General features: G+C 46.1%; 1 protein-coding gene across 3 annotated transcripts in view; it reads left to right on the top strand.

The window, feature by feature from the left end:
* UGGT1 (UDP-glucose glycoprotein glucosyltransferase 1) overlaps nt 1-17,152 on the top strand; it is a 381,222-nt gene that overhangs the window by 116,443 nt on the left and 247,627 nt on the right. For all 3 annotated transcript variants that reach the window (XM_063915521.1, XM_063915522.1, XM_063915523.1), the window contains exons 10-16: nt 2,074-2,173; nt 3,817-3,877; nt 4,507-4,598; nt 11,700-11,850; nt 12,460-12,579; nt 13,623-13,708; nt 14,098-14,233. In XM_063915521.1, the coding sequence (XP_063771591.1) occupies nt 2,074-2,173; nt 3,817-3,877; nt 4,507-4,598; nt 11,700-11,850; nt 12,460-12,579; nt 13,623-13,708; nt 14,098-14,233 (746 nt within the window). The remainder of the gene's footprint in view (nt 1-2,073; nt 2,174-3,816; nt 3,878-4,506; nt 4,599-11,699; nt 11,851-12,459; nt 12,580-13,622; nt 13,709-14,097; nt 14,234-17,152) is intronic.

Below are 17,152 nucleotides of genomic sequence, written 5' to 3'. Positions count from 1 at the left end.
TCTGCTTTGTCCAGACCTCCTTCTTCAAGGATCATGTCTTCACCAAGATTTGCCTCATCTGGCTTTGATGGCGTGGTTCTTGAAACCAGCATCTTAAAATCCAAAGGATTGTCCTCTTCTTTTGTGAATACCATGCTTAATGCTCGGAAGGCTGTCACCTCCAACATTTATTACCATATTTGTACATTAATCAAGGTGTTCTACGGATACAGCCACCATATGTGCCTCCTGTTCCTCCTTGGGATTTAAATTTGGTCCTTATGGCCCTTCAGAAATCCCCGTTTGAGCCTATGGATTTGGTGGACTTGCGTTTTCTGATTTTAAATGTGTTTTTCTCTTGGCCATTGCTTCTGCTTGGCGGGTCTCCGAGCTGGCTACCTTGTCTTGCAAGGCAACTCTTCTTACATTCTAACCGCATGATTTTGAGGACGAAGCCTTCCTTTTTGCCTATGGTGGTGTCTGTGTTCCATCTCAACCAAACATTTTCTGTCGGCTTTTACTCCGCCTTCTTCGTCATCGCTGGATGCATCTTCCCTGGCATTGTTTGCCGTTGTCCAGGCTTTGAAGATATACTTGTCTCGCACTGAGTTGTTGCGATACATGGACAGTCTCTTTTGGTCCTTGTAGATGCCCCTAAGCAGGGTTGGCCAGCCTCCAAGAACACCGTGGCTTGTTGGGTCACATCGACTATCCGTCAGGCTTATGTGTCTTCAGAGTTAACTGCTCCGGCTCCACTGAGGGCTCATTCGACTCGCACTGCTTGGGCGTCTTGGTCGACTCGTTGTGGTGTCTCAGTGGAAGAGCTGTGCAGGGCTGCGACCTGGTCGTCTGTGCACACCTTTACTAAATTTTATTGGTTCCATACCTTTTGGTTTGGAAGAATCTTGGTTTGGCCGCACTGATTTAAGTGTGGCTGCACCGGATGCCCCCTCTCTCTGTTAGCTTGCTTTGGGAATTCCCAGAGGTCATGACACAGCGTCCCCCAGATGGATGTTAGAGGAAATGGGATTTTTTACACACCGTAAGATCTCTTCCTCGGAATCCATCTGGGGGACGCAGCGATCTCTCCCTTTTGACTTTTGACTCTTTTTTTTACGTTTCTTGTATACTTCCTCCATGCAGTTTGGCTAAACGTAGTCTGAGGCTCTGCTGGAGGGGGGAGGAGTCAGCTTTTAGTGTTTTTTGTGCCTAACTTCCATAGCTCACACTCTAACCCAGAGGTCACGACGCAGCGTCACCCAGATGGATTCCGATGAAGAGATTTTACGGTGAGTAAAAAAATCCCATTTTTGCTGCCCCTCCTCATAACTGGCCCCAAACGGTCCCCATCTGTCATTCACTTTGCCAATAAATCCCCTCTGTGACAGTTGTCACAAGACCATCGCGACATATGACTTGAGACTTAGACGTATGCGCAGCCGGCAGATAATCGCCCCACTGTTAAATCTAAAACTCTGAATCAATCTTATTGTTACCCAATCCTTAAACTGCAGCCTACACATTCCAAATTCTAGGTGGAACTTACTGCCAAATGTGGCGACAAGCTTTGGAGGGACAACCCTCAGGCATAGTATAGAGTGGGGGGTTATAGGGTAGAGGAGGAGTCTGGCTTTATTGTCAATGACCTGATTCCCAGTGTATGCCTTTGCTCTCCTACAGCAATTGATTAAAAAAAAATCCTTTCTATAAAAATGTTAATAAACCTAGCAGGATGTTTCTAATATGTATGTCATATGACCAAGTATTTCACTGTGACTCAATGACTTAAGTATGTATGCGTTTTAGTACAGTTGTAGATAGGACGATTCAACAAACATAAAAGTATGCAATAACATATGCAGTTCAGAGTTATTTATACTGTTGCATTGTTTATATAACATTTTATATCCTAAATTGCTGCTCCCTGGCTTTTGTATCTGAGCGAGCGGCAACTATGAACTTGCAATTAAGCTCTGCTTTTTTTGTAATAACTGCCATAGTTTAATGAATACTGATATCTTTTTTTAAAATGTGATGGCAGATGTGATTCCCCCTGCTCCCAAAACAAATATGTTTGTTGTTTTCCTCTGTAAGATCTCAGTTACCAGACAGCTGCTCGCATCCTAGCGGCACCCTCCTCGGAAGCTCTGATGGTTATGAAGGATTTGAGCCAGAACTTTCCTACCAAGGCCAGGTAATGTGGTGTAACAAGACCATTACGTATATTCTTACTTCGCTATGCCACGGCTGGTCCTTTCACACCCACGGACTTACCTGTTGTGTCCCCGCATTACACCTGACACGGAACCTTGGATGTTACAGTTATGTTTTGTATGCAGCTAACTAATGGCTCAAAGAGTTATTGCAGCCACCATTATCCTTGAGGGGGCTCCCCCTGCAGATGTCAGAGGATGACCCTCCTATTATCTGATTACTTCTGGCTTCGGGATTGGAAAGTTGGAAATGCAGCAAGAATAAGACCCACAAGCAGACTCTGCTGATTAAAATGATACGTGGTATGCCTATATTCTGCAGCTGTATCTACATAGGAAATGCTGCATTACATTTTTTTTTCTGGAAAACGTAAGCAGAGTTGCACGGGAGCTGTCAACACACTTACGTCTGGCATCTCGCGGTTCATGGCGTATTGAGGCTAGATCAGGCATGTCCAAACTGCGGCCCTCCAGCTGTTGTGAAACTACATATCCCAGCATGCCCTAACACAGTTTTGCTGTCAGTGAATGCTAAAGCTGTGGCAGAGCATGCTGGGATCTGTAGTTTCTCTACAGCTGGAGGGCCGCAGTTTGGACATGCCTGGGCTAGATGTATGAGGACACATCTTGACTTACTCCCCAAAAATTACTCATGGATCTTTTAGCCCATGTAGACAAAATCCATAATAAAGTTCACAAATACGAATGTGCAACAAATGTAAGACATCATAGAATAAATTTAGGGGCACCATTTCAGTGCAATACGAATTGTGTTTAAAGGGGCAGAATTATGTATTATGCTTACATTTTTACATGCCTGTTTTGGCAGTTTCACAAGTGTGCAGAAGTTTAGAATGCATTGTATGTGATATTATGTTCCCTACAGATTTAGGGGGCAATCGAATCACCAGCGATGAAGTGCGGCTGTGTGACTTTGCGGTACCACCCAACCTATGAGCCTAGGGGCCTGGAAGCAAAATATGTGTGAATCCGGCACCAGAAGGGGCCACGTGGGTGGGGGGCAAATCCGGTTGCTGTTGCCGGTGTGTATATGCCAGCGCAACGGTAACTGGCACCCCTCGCAAGCTATTCACGGGTAATTTGATTGCCCCATTAAACATTATTGTATGTCTAGATCAGTGTTTCCCAACCGCGGTCCTCAAGGCACACTAACAGTCCTGGTTTTAGTGATATCCAGGCGTGAACACAGGTGACTTAATTAGTACCTCAGTTATTTTGATGTAACCATCTGTGCTGAAGTCTGGATATCACTAAAACCTGCACTGTTGGTGTGCCTTGAGGACCGCGGTTAGGAATGCCTGGTCTAGATGTAAAGCATGTTTTTTGTTTTTTTTTTAAGACCAACATTTGCAGTAGTGTGACATATATAAAATCATGGATACTCTGATTTTCTCTACATTCTATTGGTTATTTTCAGAAAGTCTATAGTTTGTGTTGGAGAGAGCAGGTAGGAGGCAGTGACTTATGCACCCTTAGTACATGTGTTTGCACTATGAGCTCAGGCAGATAAAGGGTCAGCCCCTCTTCAGCTATACGCAGTATTTCATAGACCTAGAATGAACATCTTTATACTGTATCATATTCAACTTTTCTATTTAATCAGGGCACTGACCAGAACAGTAGTTGACTCTGCTATGCGGCTGGAGGTAGAAGAAAACCAGAAGGTGAGATTTTAATTTAAACATCCATTTGGAAAATCATATACCATATCCAGGGCATGGGAACACATGGGAGTTGTCGTTGTTGCAGATATACCAGAATAACTGTATAAAATGTAATCCGAGGTCTTCCCTTGGTATCTGTCTGTGCTATGCTTGCTCGGTTCCTGGAACAAGCCCTGACAGAGCAGATGTACACATCTGTGCTCAGAATATGCACAGCCTTACAATGATGTCTCATATTATGCTGTGGTTCCCCGGGAGCTCTGTACTTTCCAAACTTGAGGGTGCTACATGAATACCACAATGCAAGGTCTTGGTGTGCAGCATATACCGATGCCGTATTGAGGCTAGGATTGCACAATACTTCTCAGTGACTGTGGTTGGGAAATCAGGTTTTAAACTCATCAGAGACTGGTGTGTCAGAATAAAGTTATCTGACTTTCTAGCACCGCTAGAGGAATTCCAATACACTGCTTGGGCATTAATAGTAAAACTGACCTTCCTCCTATGGAGTGAACCCCATTGTCTGTGCCTCTATAGCTATTCAGAAATCATTCTGCTTTAGGTAATGTATGTGCTAATGCTGAATCTGATTGTTACCGAAATCTTGTTATCTTGTGTCCGTTCCACAGCATTTTAAGGGTGTCTTAGGCCTGCACCCTGGCGACTCTGCTCTGTTTATTAATGGACTGCAGATCGATCTGGACAATCAAGATATCTTCAGGTAATAGGAGCATGCGAGAACAAATGCCAGCGCTCAGAGTATATGCCGGTACTGACGAAGGACGTTGTACTCCGCTCCTTTACTCCCTGGGGATCTGAATACAGTGACTCCTCAATGCTCCGTGAGCAGAGCATTGGCCAGCATTACTTACCACTTTGTGCTGTAGTTGTTGTTTCAGGCATTTCTTAGCTGCAATGTGTTTTATATTCTTTATACTCCTTCCTTGCAGTAATAATTGCTGTGTATGATTGCTGGTTACTTTATTCCTGTCTCTTTGACACTCCGGACCATGGCCATAGATATTCTTAATTTGGCCACCCACATTGCAGTCCTGCTGCTTGACCTGACCACTGAGTGACAAGATCATTGTCCAATTTGGCTACACATGATTGGTCAGGTTGATGAGATCTAGTGCTTGGGCGAAAAGGGTAAAACACTCTTGCAACGTGTTTGGAACTTTAAGTGCAATTTATGCCTCACTGAAATAATGCCTTAGCCTCCCACTTTAATACTGTGCATAATGACACCCAAAACAAGTCTGCATTCTATCTTGCCTTTCACCCCAATTAAACCCTGAAATATTTCAATGCAGTTATCTAGGATTTCTCTGACGTCCTAGTGGATGCTGGGAACTCCGTAAGGACCATGGGGAATAGATGGGCTCCGCAGGAGACTGGGCACTCTAAAAGAAAGATTAGGTACTATCTGGTGTGCACTGGCTCCTCCCTCTATGCCCCTCCTCCAGACCTCCGTTAGATTTCTGTGCCCGGCCGAGCTGGATGCACACTAGGGGCTCTCCTGAGCTCCTAGAAAGAAAGTATATGTTAGGTTTTTTATTTTACAGTGAGACCTGCTGGCAACAGGCTCACTGCAACGAGGGACTAAGGGGAGAAGAAGCGAACCTACCTGCTTGCAGCTAGCTTGGGCTTCTTAGGCTACTGGACACCATTAGCTCCAGAGGGATCGACCGCAGGACCCGTCCTTGGTGTTCGTTCCCGGAGCCGCGCCGCCGTCCCCCTTACAGAGCCAGAAGCATGAAGATGGTCCGGAAAATCGGCGGCAGAAGACTTCGGTCTTCACCAAGGTAGCGCACAGCACTGCAGCTGTGCGCCATTGCTCCTCATACACACTTCACACTCCGGTCACTGAGGGTGCAGGGCGCTGGGGGGGGGGGGGGGGTGCCCTGAGCAGCAATAAAAACACCTTGGCTGGCAAAATAATCACAATATATAGCCCCAGAGGCTATATATGTGATAATTACCCCTGCCAGAATCCATAAAAAAGCGGGAGAAAAGTCTGCGAAAAAGGGGCGGAGCTATCTCCCTCGGCACACTGGCGCCATTTTCTCTTCACAGTGTAGCTGGAAGACAGCTCCCCAGGCTCTCCCCTGTAGTTTTCAGGCTCAAAGGGTTAAAAAGAGAGGGGGGGGCACTAAATTTAGGCGCAATATTGTTTATACAAGCAGCTATTGGGGAAAATTCACTCAGTGATCGTGTTTATCCCTACATTATATAGCGCTCTGGTGTGTGCTGGCATACTCTCTCTCTGTCTCCCCAAATGGCTGTTTGGGGTCCTGTCCTCAGTCAGAGCATTCCCTGTGTGTGTGCGGTGTGTCGGTACGGCTGTGTCGACATGTTTGATGAGGCTTATGTGGAGGCGGAGCAGATGCCGATAAATGGGATGTCGCCCCCTGTGGGCCGACACCAGAGTGGATGGATAGGTGGAAGGTATTAACCGACAGTGTCAACTCCTTACATAAAAGGCTGGATGACGTAACAGCTATGGGACAGCCGGCTTCTCAGCCCGCGCCTGCCCAGGCGTCTCAAAGGCCATCAGGGGCTCAAAAGCGCCCGCTTCCTCAGATGGCAGACACAGATGTCGACACGGAGTCTGACTCCAGTGTCGACGAGGTTGAGACATATACACAATCCACTAGGAACATCCGTTACATGATCCCGGCAATAAAAAATGTGTTACACATTTCTGACATTAACCCAAGTACCACTTAAAAAAAAAAAGGGTTTTATGTTTGGGGAGAAAAAGCAGGCAGTGTTTTGTTCCCCCATCAAATGAGTGAATGAAGTGTGAAAAAGCGTGGGTTCCCCCGATAAGAAACTGGTAATTTCTTTAAAGTTACTGATGGCATACCTTTTCCCGCCAGAGGATAAGTTACGCTGGGAGATATCCCCTAGGGTGGATAAGGCGCTCACACGTTTGTCAAAAAAGGTGGCACTGCCGTCTTAGGATACGGCCACTTTGAAGGTACCTGCTGATAAAAAGCAGGAGGCTATCCTGAAGTCTGTATTTACACACTCAGGTACTAGACTGAGACCTGCAGATAGTGCTGCTGCAGCGTGGTCTGTAACCCTGTCAAACAGGGATACTATTTTGCGAACATAAGACGTCGTCTTATATATGAAGGATGCACAGAGGGATATTTGTCGTCTGGCATCCAGAATTAATGCAATGTCCATTCTGTCAGGAGGTTATTAGAGACCCGACACTGGACAGGTGATGCTGACTTTAAAAGGCACATAGAGCCTTATAAGGGTGAGGAATTGTTTGGGGATGGTCTCTGGGACCTCGTATCCACAGCAACAGCTGGGAAGGAAATTTTATTTTACCTCAGGTTTCCTCACAGCCTAAGAAAGCACTGTATTATCAGGTACAGTCCTTTCGGCTTCAGAAAAGCAAGCGGATCAAAGGCGCTTCCTTTCTGCACAGAGACGAGGGAAGAGGGAAAAAGCTGCACCAGTCAGCCAGTTCCCAGAATCAAAATTCTTCCCCCGCTTCCTCTGAGTCCACCGCATGACTCGGGGGCTCCACAGGCGTAGCCAGGTACGGTGGGGGGCCGCCTCAAAAATTTCAGCGATCAGTGGGCTCGCTCACAGGTGGATCCCTGGATCCTTCAAGTAGTATCTCAGGGGTACAGGCTGGAATTCGAGGCGTCTCCCCCTCGCCGTTTCCTCAAATCTGCCTTGCCGACAACTCCCTCAGGCAGGGAGGCTGTGCTAGAGGCAATTCACAAGCTGTATTCCCAGCAGGTGATAGTCAAGGTGCCCCTACTTCAACAAGGACGGGGTTACTATTCCACACTGTTTGTGGTACCGGACGGTTCGGTGAGACCCATTTTAAATTTGAAGTCCTTGAACACATACATAAAAAAATTCAAGTTCAAGATGGAATCGCTCAGGGCGGTTATTGCAAGCCTGGAGGAGGGGGATTACATGGTATCCCTGGACATCAAGGATGCTTACCTACATGTCCCCATTTACCATCCTCACCAGGAGTACCTCAGATTTGTGGTACAGGATTGCCATTACCAATTCCAAACACTGCCGTTTGGACTGTCCACGGCACCGAGGGTCTTTACCAAGGTAATGGCAGAAATGATGATACTCCTTCGAAAAAAGGGAGTTTTTAATTATCCCGTACTTGGACGATCTCCTTATAAAGGCGAGGTCCATGGAGCAGTTGTTGGTCGGAGTAGCACTATCTCGGGAAGTGCTACAACAGCACGGATGGATTCTATACATTCCAAAGTCACAGCTGGTTCCTACCACACGCCTGCTGTTCCTGGGAATGGTTCTGGACACAGAACAGAAAAAAGTGTTTCTCCCGCAGGAGAAAGCCAAGGAGCTGTCATCTCTAGTCAGAGACGTCCTGAAACCAAAACAGGTATCGGTGCATCACTGCACACGAGTCCTGGGAAAAATGGTAGCAAAATTCCATTCGGCAGGTTCCATGCAAGAACCTTTCAGTGGGACCTCTTGGACAAGTGGTCGGAATCGCATCTTCAGATGCATCGGCTGATAACCCTGTCTCCAAGGACCAGGGTATCTCTACTGTGGTGGCTGCAGAGTGCTCATCTTCAAGAGGGCCGCAGATTCGGCATACAGGACTGGGTCCTGGTAACCACGGATGCCAGCCTTCGAGGCTGGGGGGCAGTCACACAGGGAAGAAATTTCCAAGGACTTTGGTCAAGTCAGGAGTCGTCCCTACACATAAATATTCTGGAACTGAGAGCCATTTACAATGCCCTAAGTCTGGCAAGGCCTCTGCTTCAAAACCAGCCAGTACTGATCCAATCAGACAACATCACGGCAGTCGCCCATGTAAACCGACAGGGCGGCACAAGAAGCAGGATGGCGATGGCAGAAGCCACAAGGATTCTCCGATGGGCGGAAAATCACGTCTTAGCACTGTCAGCAGTGTTCATTCCGGGAGTGGACAACTGGGAAGCAGACTTCCTCAGCAGACACGACCGACACCCGGGAGAGTGGGGACTTCATCCAGAAGTCTTCCAACTGTTGGTAAACCGTTGGGAAAGGCCACAGGTGGACATGATGGCGTCCCGCCTAAACAAAAAACTAGATATTGCGCCAGGTCAAGGGACCCTCAGGCAATAGCTGTGGACGCTCTAGTGACACCGTGGGTGTACCAGTCGGTTTATGTATTCCCTCCTCTGCCTCTCATACCAAAGGTACTGAGAATAATAAGAAAACGAGGAGTAAGAACGATACTCGTGGTTCCGGATGGGCCAAGAAGAGCTTGGTACCCAGAACTTCAAGAAATAATATCAGAGGACCCATGGCCTCTACCGCTCAGACAGGATCTGCTACAGCAGGGGCCCTGTCTGTTCCAAGACTTACCGCGGCTGCGTTGGACGGCATGGCGGTTGAATTCCGGATCCTAAAGCAAAAGGGCATTCCGGAGGAAGTCATTCCTACGCTGATAAAAGCCAGGAAAGAAGTAACCGCAAACCATTATCACCGTATTTGGCGAAAATATGTTGCGTGGTGTGAGGCCAGGAAGGCCCCAACAGAGGAATTTCAGCTGGGTCGTTTTCTGCACTTCCTACAGTCAGGAGTGACTATGGGCCTAAATTTGGGTTCCATTAAGGTCCAGATTTCGGCTCTGTCGATTTTCTTCCAGAAAGAACTGGTTTCACTGCCTGGAGTTCAGACATTTGTAAAGGGAGTGCTACATATTCAGCCCCTTTTTTTTGTGCCTTCTGTGGCACCTTGGGATCTTAACGTGGTGTTGAGTTTCTTAAAATCACATTGGTTTGAGCCACTTAAAACTGTGGATTTGAAATATCTCACGTGGAAAGTGGTCATGTTATTGGCCTTGGCTTCGGCCAGGCGTGTGTCAGAATTGGCGGCTTTGTCATGTAAAAGCCCTTATCTGATTTTCCATATGGATAGGGCAGAATTGAGGACTCGTCCCCAGTTTCTCCCTAAGGTGGTATCAGCTTTTCACTTGAACCAACCTATTGTAGTGCCTGCGGCTACTAGGGACTTGGAAGATTCCAAGTTACTGGACGTAGTCAGCGCCTTAAAAATTTATATTTCCAGGACGGCTGGAGTCAGGAAAACTGACTCGTTTTTTATCCTGTAGGCACCCAACAAAATAGGTGCTCCTGCTTCTAAGCAGACTATTGCTCGCTGAATTTGTAGCACAATTCAGCTGGAGCATTCTGCGGCTGGATTGCCGCATCCTAAATCAGTAACAGCCCATTCCACGAGGAAAGTGGGCTCATCTTGGGCGGCTGCCCGAGGGGTCTCGGCTTTACAACTTTGCCGAGCTGCAACTTGGTCAGGGGCAAACACGTTTGTTAAATTCTACAAATTTGATACCCTGGCTGAGGAGGACCTTGAGTTCTCTCATTCGGTGCTGCAGAGTCATCCGCACTCTCCCGCCCGTTTGGGAGCTTTGGTATAATCCCCATGGTCCTTACGGAGTTCCCAGCATCCACTAGGACGTCAGAGAAAATAAGATTTTACTCACCGGTAAATCTATTTCTCGTAGTCCGTAGTGGATGCTGGGCGCCCATCCCAAGTGCGGATTGTCTGCAATACTTGTATATAGTTATTGCCTAACTAAAGGGTTATTGTTGAGCCATCTGTTGAGAGGCTGTTATATTTCATACTGTTAACTGGGTATAGTATCACGAGTTATACGGTGTGATTGGTGTGGCTGGTATGAGTCTTACCCGGGATTCAAAATCCTTCCTTATTGTGTCAGCTCTTCCGGGCACAGTATCCTAACTGAGGTCTGGAGGAGGGGCATAGAGGGAGGAGCCAGTGCACACCAGATAGTACCTAATCTTTCTTTTAGAGTGCCCAGTCTCCTGCGGAGCCCGTCTATTCCCCATGGTCCTTACGGAGTTCCCAGCATCCACTACGGACTACGAGAAATAGATTTACCGGTGAGTAAAGTCTTATTTTCTGCCTTTGTCAAGTGCAGCAGTGCGATGCCTATCTTAAAGATTTATTCAGAGTGGTGAAAATCTATAAAGCGCATCATTATCTAATGTTACAGATATACAGGTGTTTATCTTTAGACTGATTTTATGGGCAATCCGGTAAAATTGGGTTATTATTGACTTGTTTTGAGACCAAACAGGTCTGGGGAAACTGCCCAGTGTCTCTGCCGATATCGCAACATGTATTAGGAATCTGTAGTTTGCTACACTGCGCTCAGCTTCACTCCCAGCATGGAAACGATTTGATGGGTCTGCAGACCTGTGTTTCCATGCTATGCTTTAATAACGCAGTATAGAGGAACCTAGGGCCTAATTCAGACCTGACCGCAGCAGCAAAATTGTTCTCTAATGGGCAAAACCATGTGCACTGCAGGTGGGGCAGATGTTACATGTGCAGAGGGACTTACATTTGGGTGGGGTGTGTTCAAACTGAAATATAAATTGCAGTGTAAATATAAAGCAGCCAGTATTTACCCTGTACAGAAACAATATAACCCACCCAAAACTAACTATCTGCACATGTTATATCTGACCCCCCTGCACTACACATGGTTTTGCCCATTAGAGAACAATTTTGCTGCTGCAATCAGGTCTAAATTAAGCCCCTAGTCTACAGACCTGTAAATGTGTGTCATTTTAAGTGGTGTTTAAGGTCTGCACAATGGTTGATCAGCATTGTTATCTCTGGCAAAGTGAATTCTCATTACATGGGACCTGGGAGAAGGAAAACAATCGTCACTTGATGCACAGGATGGTAGGATGATGGAGATGACTATAGGAATATTGGCAGCTAAACTGTATGCTGATCGCTGACATTTCTCTGTTGCCTGCAGCTTGTTTGATGTTTTGCGCAATGAGGCTCGGGTGATGGAGGGTCTCCACCGACTAGGTATAGAAGGTGAAGCTCTGCATAATGTGCTCAAGCTCAACATCCAGCCCTCTACCTCTGACTATGCTGTGGACATCCGGAATTCTGCCATATCGGTAACCATCTCTCCCTAGTACCAGAGCAGTTTATGATGTATCTGTCCTCCCGTAAGAAATACAGGAGTTCAATCTATTTTAAAACAATTCCATTTTTTTCCATTTAACTGTAATTTGAAGAAGTAGATTGCTTTTGCCTTAATTTTCAATTTCCTGTATGAAGCTGCACTGCTGGAAATACGAGGGTAACAAGAGGTCAATTGAGTTGCCCTCTAAATGTGTGAAAAGAACTAAATGTATAATTTTTATGGTAAACTGTAAAATGAAAAAAACAAACAAACGTTGATATCCTCTTCATTGGGCTTATTGCTACCGACGTAATCTTCTGGGTTTGTATGAAGTGATAAATTGGCAGGGGATTTAAACCCTGCAGCGTCGGTCTTGGTGATGCCAGAGGAAGCACTTATTGAGCATAGGGTGCAAAATGCTGCAAGATGTATTCTGTTTCTTTGTTGTGGATAGATGTCAAGATTGTGCGAACGGAACTCTAGGTAATATGTAAATGAGCCAGCAGTGATGTAGTATTTTGTAGCGGTTTGTGAATAGTAGAACTGTCAGATTTCCGCCTTCTAGTGCTAACCTTTTCCATGGACTCTGCTTACGTTGTAGTGGGTGAACAATCTGGAACTCGACAGCAGATATAACTCCTGGCCCTCCAGCGTTCAGGAACTGCTCCGGCCCACCTTCCCAGGAGTCATTCGGCAGATCCGCAAGAACTTCCACAACTTTGTAAGGGGCTATGGTCTTTTTTTTTTCTGCCACTTTGAATGTCAAGGGAGTTGTCCTTCTTTTACAGTTGGTCATAAACCATGTTTTTGAATAGGAAGTTAAATATAATTATACACAAAAGGCCATCCTAGAAAAAAGACAGTTTAATGTAATATCCTGAGTGTCAGGAACCCGCAGGTCTTCAGCAGTATATCTGCTAGATTTAAAAAAGCAATTATTTTTAAGGCAAAACCGACCTGGTTTCACCTTTTAAGTTATTGCCGCTTTAAATCTTCAAATGTGTCCTCATACACTATTGGTGCATTTGTTCTAAACGTTTATTTTCGGCACGCCAAGTCCCATGTGACTGGTCTTGCAGCAAGCGTCTTTTTCATGCGAATATGCGTCTGAGCCGCGATGCGACTAACCCGCTTCACGAGCCAGCACTGATTAATTTGATGTGCAACATTTGTACATCTGTGTGTGACGGAGTCTAAATCTGTGTTTGAATTGCTACAATACAGCAGCCGCGGCTTTTTTCACGACAAGTTCTGTTGCGCATCATATACAGATTCAGACTCATCGCACACAGATGTACAAGTGTCGCATATCAAATTAATCAGTGTAGTCTCGTGACACTGGTTAATCGCCTCACATTGCGACTCAGATGCACATTCGCATGAAAGGTCACTTGTGCAGCTCATTCACACCAGGTGTCTCGCGTCACATGGAGTATTGAGGCTAGGTATATGAGCTCACATCTGTAGCTGCTCTATTGCCCAAATCTAGTGAGTTCCTGCATGTAGCAGGCTATTACATTTAACCAAAATTGCTTAAAGTCCTATAACACCAGGGAATGACAAATATCCAAATTAGGAAATTTCAACAAGCTCTATAAGTTCTGTATGATAATTTTACCACAGATTACATCACAGTTTAGATGAATTGTCTGTCAGAATTATTGGTCTATTCTCACTTGCTCCATATGTTGACTGTTTATTGTATGTAATATCCCTGACTTGTTCCCGTAGCACCCATCATTGACCTGAATTGTTTTATTTCAGGTTCTCTTTGTTGACCCAGTGCAGGAGTCTACATCTGAGCTGGTGACCCTGGCAGAGATGTTCCTTAGTAACCACATACCTATGAGGTAATCGTATCCACTGTACTGTGGAGTGATTTGCTATATCATTATTACCATATTATTCCTGCGGCATGTCATTTCCTCCTCTGGTTCCTGCAGTTGTTCATTAATATTGTCCTAGCAGAAAGTGGTTCTGCTTCCGCACTATGATGAATGGTCAGAGTTCTTACCCTAGAACAATGGTCTACCATTTAGGTACTGCAGCCTCTATTCTATATTGTTATAATACATTGAAGTTAATTTAGGCTCAATTGCTTAATGCTTATCTTCCTTTTTTTTTGCTGTAAGTATGTATCGCTCGAGAAGAGTTTATTTTAGCAGTAATTTATGTAATGGCCACTAGAGGGTATTTATTTCCACGTATCACTTGAGTGATGCTATTTCTGTGGTTACAGGATTGGATTGGTGTTTGTTGTGAATGATGCTGAAGAGGTTGATGGCTTTGACGATGCCGGTGTTGCTCTACTGAGGACTTTCAACTACGTGTCTGATGAAGAGGATAATTATCATGCTTTCCAGACCATTATATCGGTAGGTTGCTAGAAGAGTTACAGGGAAGGAAATACAAATCACCCCGTCCTTCACAAGCAGAATTATATTCAGGTTATTGCAGAGACTATCTTCTGAGTCATCTAATGGAAAATTAAAGGTGCTAAGGGTATATCGGGAGGTTTGTGAGGGAATTTATCCACGTGCCTATTCTGTGTTACATGGTTATATCAGTTAGAATAGACAATTATTTGATATACAGTCAATAGGAAAAAAGAAAGAAAACTATATAAAGTGTATTAAGTGTTTAAAAATGTCATAGCAAGAAATCGTTCCCATTCATCACCGCACCAGTGATGAGGTTGTGTGAGGAATCTGATTGGGCAGGAATAAGTAACACCTGGCCTTGGGGAGCAGTGCTTTCCTTTGTTAGAATCTTAAGCTGGATTCACACGGAAGCGATATCGACTTGATGTGTTGTTTCTGGTCGAATCAGAACAACGTATTGGCCGGATAACTCAGTGTGTATACCCAATCTGCATGCTCCCGCGGTCGTATGCAAAAATGTCCGGATGTTAGGGCTGCATAGCGAACCGGACGGTACCATGCAGCGTAATGAAGTACAGAACGAGATGTTGTTCCATCCTTCATTACATCATTCTGATGTGTACCGCGGACACGTTATGTTGGCCGCCATATCGTTCTAGATATGTAGAATGATGTATGCTCGGCCTTGGATTATGTATGTTAGGTTTCTTTCTCTATCGTCCTAGTGGATGCTGGGGTTCCTGAAAGGACCATGGGGAATAGCGGCTCCGCAGGAGACAGGGCACAAAAAGTAAAGCTTTCCGATCAGGTGGTGTGCACTGGCTCCTCCCCCTATGACCCTCCTCCAAGCCTCAGTTAGATTTTTGTGCCCGGCCGAGAAGGGTGCAATCTAGGTGGCTCTCCTAAAGAGCTGCTTAGAGAAAGTTTAGCTTAGGTTTTTTATTTTACAGTGAGTCCTGCTGGCAACAGGATCACTGCAACGAGGGACTTAGGGGAGAAGAAGTGAACTCACCTGCGTGCAGGATGGATTGGCTTCTTGGCTACTGGACATCAGCTCCAGAGGGACGATCACAGGTACAGCCTGGATGGTCACCGGAGCCTCGCCGCCGGCCCCCTTGCAGATGCTGAAACATGAAGAGGTCCAGAATCGGCGGCAGAAGACTCCTCAGTCTTCTAAAGGTAGCGCACAGCACTGCAGCTGTGCGCCATTTTCCTCTCAGCACACTTCACACGGCAGTCACTGAGGGTGCAGGGCCCTGGGAGGGGAGCGCCCTGGGAGGCAAATGAAAACCTATTTGGCTAAAAAATACCTCACATATAGCCTCCGGGGGCTATATGGAGATATTTAACCCCTGCCAGAATACACTAAAGAGCGGGAGACGAGGCCGCCGAAAAAGGGGCGGGGCCTATCTCCTCAGCACACAGCGCCATTTTCCTTACACAGCTCCGCTGGTCAGGACGGCTCCCAGGTCTCTCCCCTGCACTGCACTACAGAAACAGGGTAAAACAAGAGAGGGGGGGCAAAATAGTGGCAAAAATTATATTATAAAAGCAGCTATACAGGGAGCACTTATTATAAGGCTATCCCTGTCATATATAGCGCTTTTGGTGTGTGCTGGCAAACTCTCCCTCTGTCTCCCCAAAGGGCTAGTGGGGTCCTGTCTTCGTTAAGAGCATTCCCTGTGTGTCTGCTGTGTGTCGGTACGTGTGTGTCGACATGTATGAGGACGATATTGGTGTGGAGGCGGAGCAATTGCCAAATATGGGGATGTCACCTCCTAGGGGGTCGACACCAGAATGGATGCCTTTATTTATGGAATTACGGGATAGTGTCAACACGCTAAAGCAGTCGTTTGACGACATGAGGCGGCCGGACAATCAGTTAGTGCCTGTCCAGGCGCCTCAAACACCGTCAGGGGCTGTAAAACGCCCTTTGCCTCAGTCGGTCGACACAGACCCAGACACAGGCACTGATTCCAGTGGCGACGGTGACGAATCAACCGTATTTTCCAGTAGGGCCACACGTTATATGATTTTGGCAATGAAGGAGGCGTTACATTTAGCTGATACTACAGGTACCACTAAACAGGGTATTATGTGGGGTGTGAAAAAACTACCTATAGTTTTTCCTGAATCAGAAGAACTAAATGATGTATGTGATGAAGCGTGGGTTGCCCCCGATAAAAAGATGCTAATTTCAAAGAAGTTATTAGCTTTATACCCTTTCCCGTCAGAGGTTAGGGCGCGCTGGGAAACACCTCCTAGGGTGGACAAGGCGCTCACACGCTTATCTAAACAAGTGGCGTTACCCTCTCCTGAGACGGCCGCACTTAAAGATCCAGCAGATAGGAGGATGGAAAATATCCAAAAAAGTATATACACACATACAGGTGTTATACTACGACCAGCTATAGCGACAGCCTGGATGTGCAGTGCTGGAGTAGCTTGGTCAGAGTCCCTGATTGAAAATATTGATACCCTGGATAGGGACAATGTTTTACTGTCTTTAGAGCAAATAAAGGATGCATTTCTTTATATGCGTGATGCACAGAGGGATATCTGCACACTGGCATCACGGGTAAGTGCTATGTCCATTTCGGCCAGAAGAAGTTTATGGACGCGACAGTGGTCAGGCGATGCGGACTCAAAACGGCATATGGAAGTTTTGCCGTATAAAGGGGAGGAGTTATTTGGAGTCGGTCTATCAGATTTGGTGGCCACGGCTACAGCCGGGAAATCCACCTTTTTTACCTCAAGCTACTCCCCAACAGAAAAAGACACCGACTTTTCAACCGCAGCCCTTTCGTTCCTTTAAAAACAAGAGAGCAAAGGGATATTCATATCTGCCACGAGGCAGAGGAAGGGGGAAGAGACACCAACAGGCAGCTCCTTCCCAGGAACAGAAGCCCTCCC

The sequence above is a fragment of the Pseudophryne corroboree genome, chromosome 4 (genome assembly GCF_028390025.1).
Source record: "Pseudophryne corroboree isolate aPseCor3 chromosome 4, aPseCor3.hap2, whole genome shotgun sequence".
Lineage (NCBI taxonomy): Eukaryota > Metazoa > Chordata > Amphibia > Anura > Myobatrachidae > Pseudophryne > Pseudophryne corroboree.
Note: the sequence above shows the minus strand (reverse complement) of the source record. Positions and strands in the feature narration are given on the sequence as shown.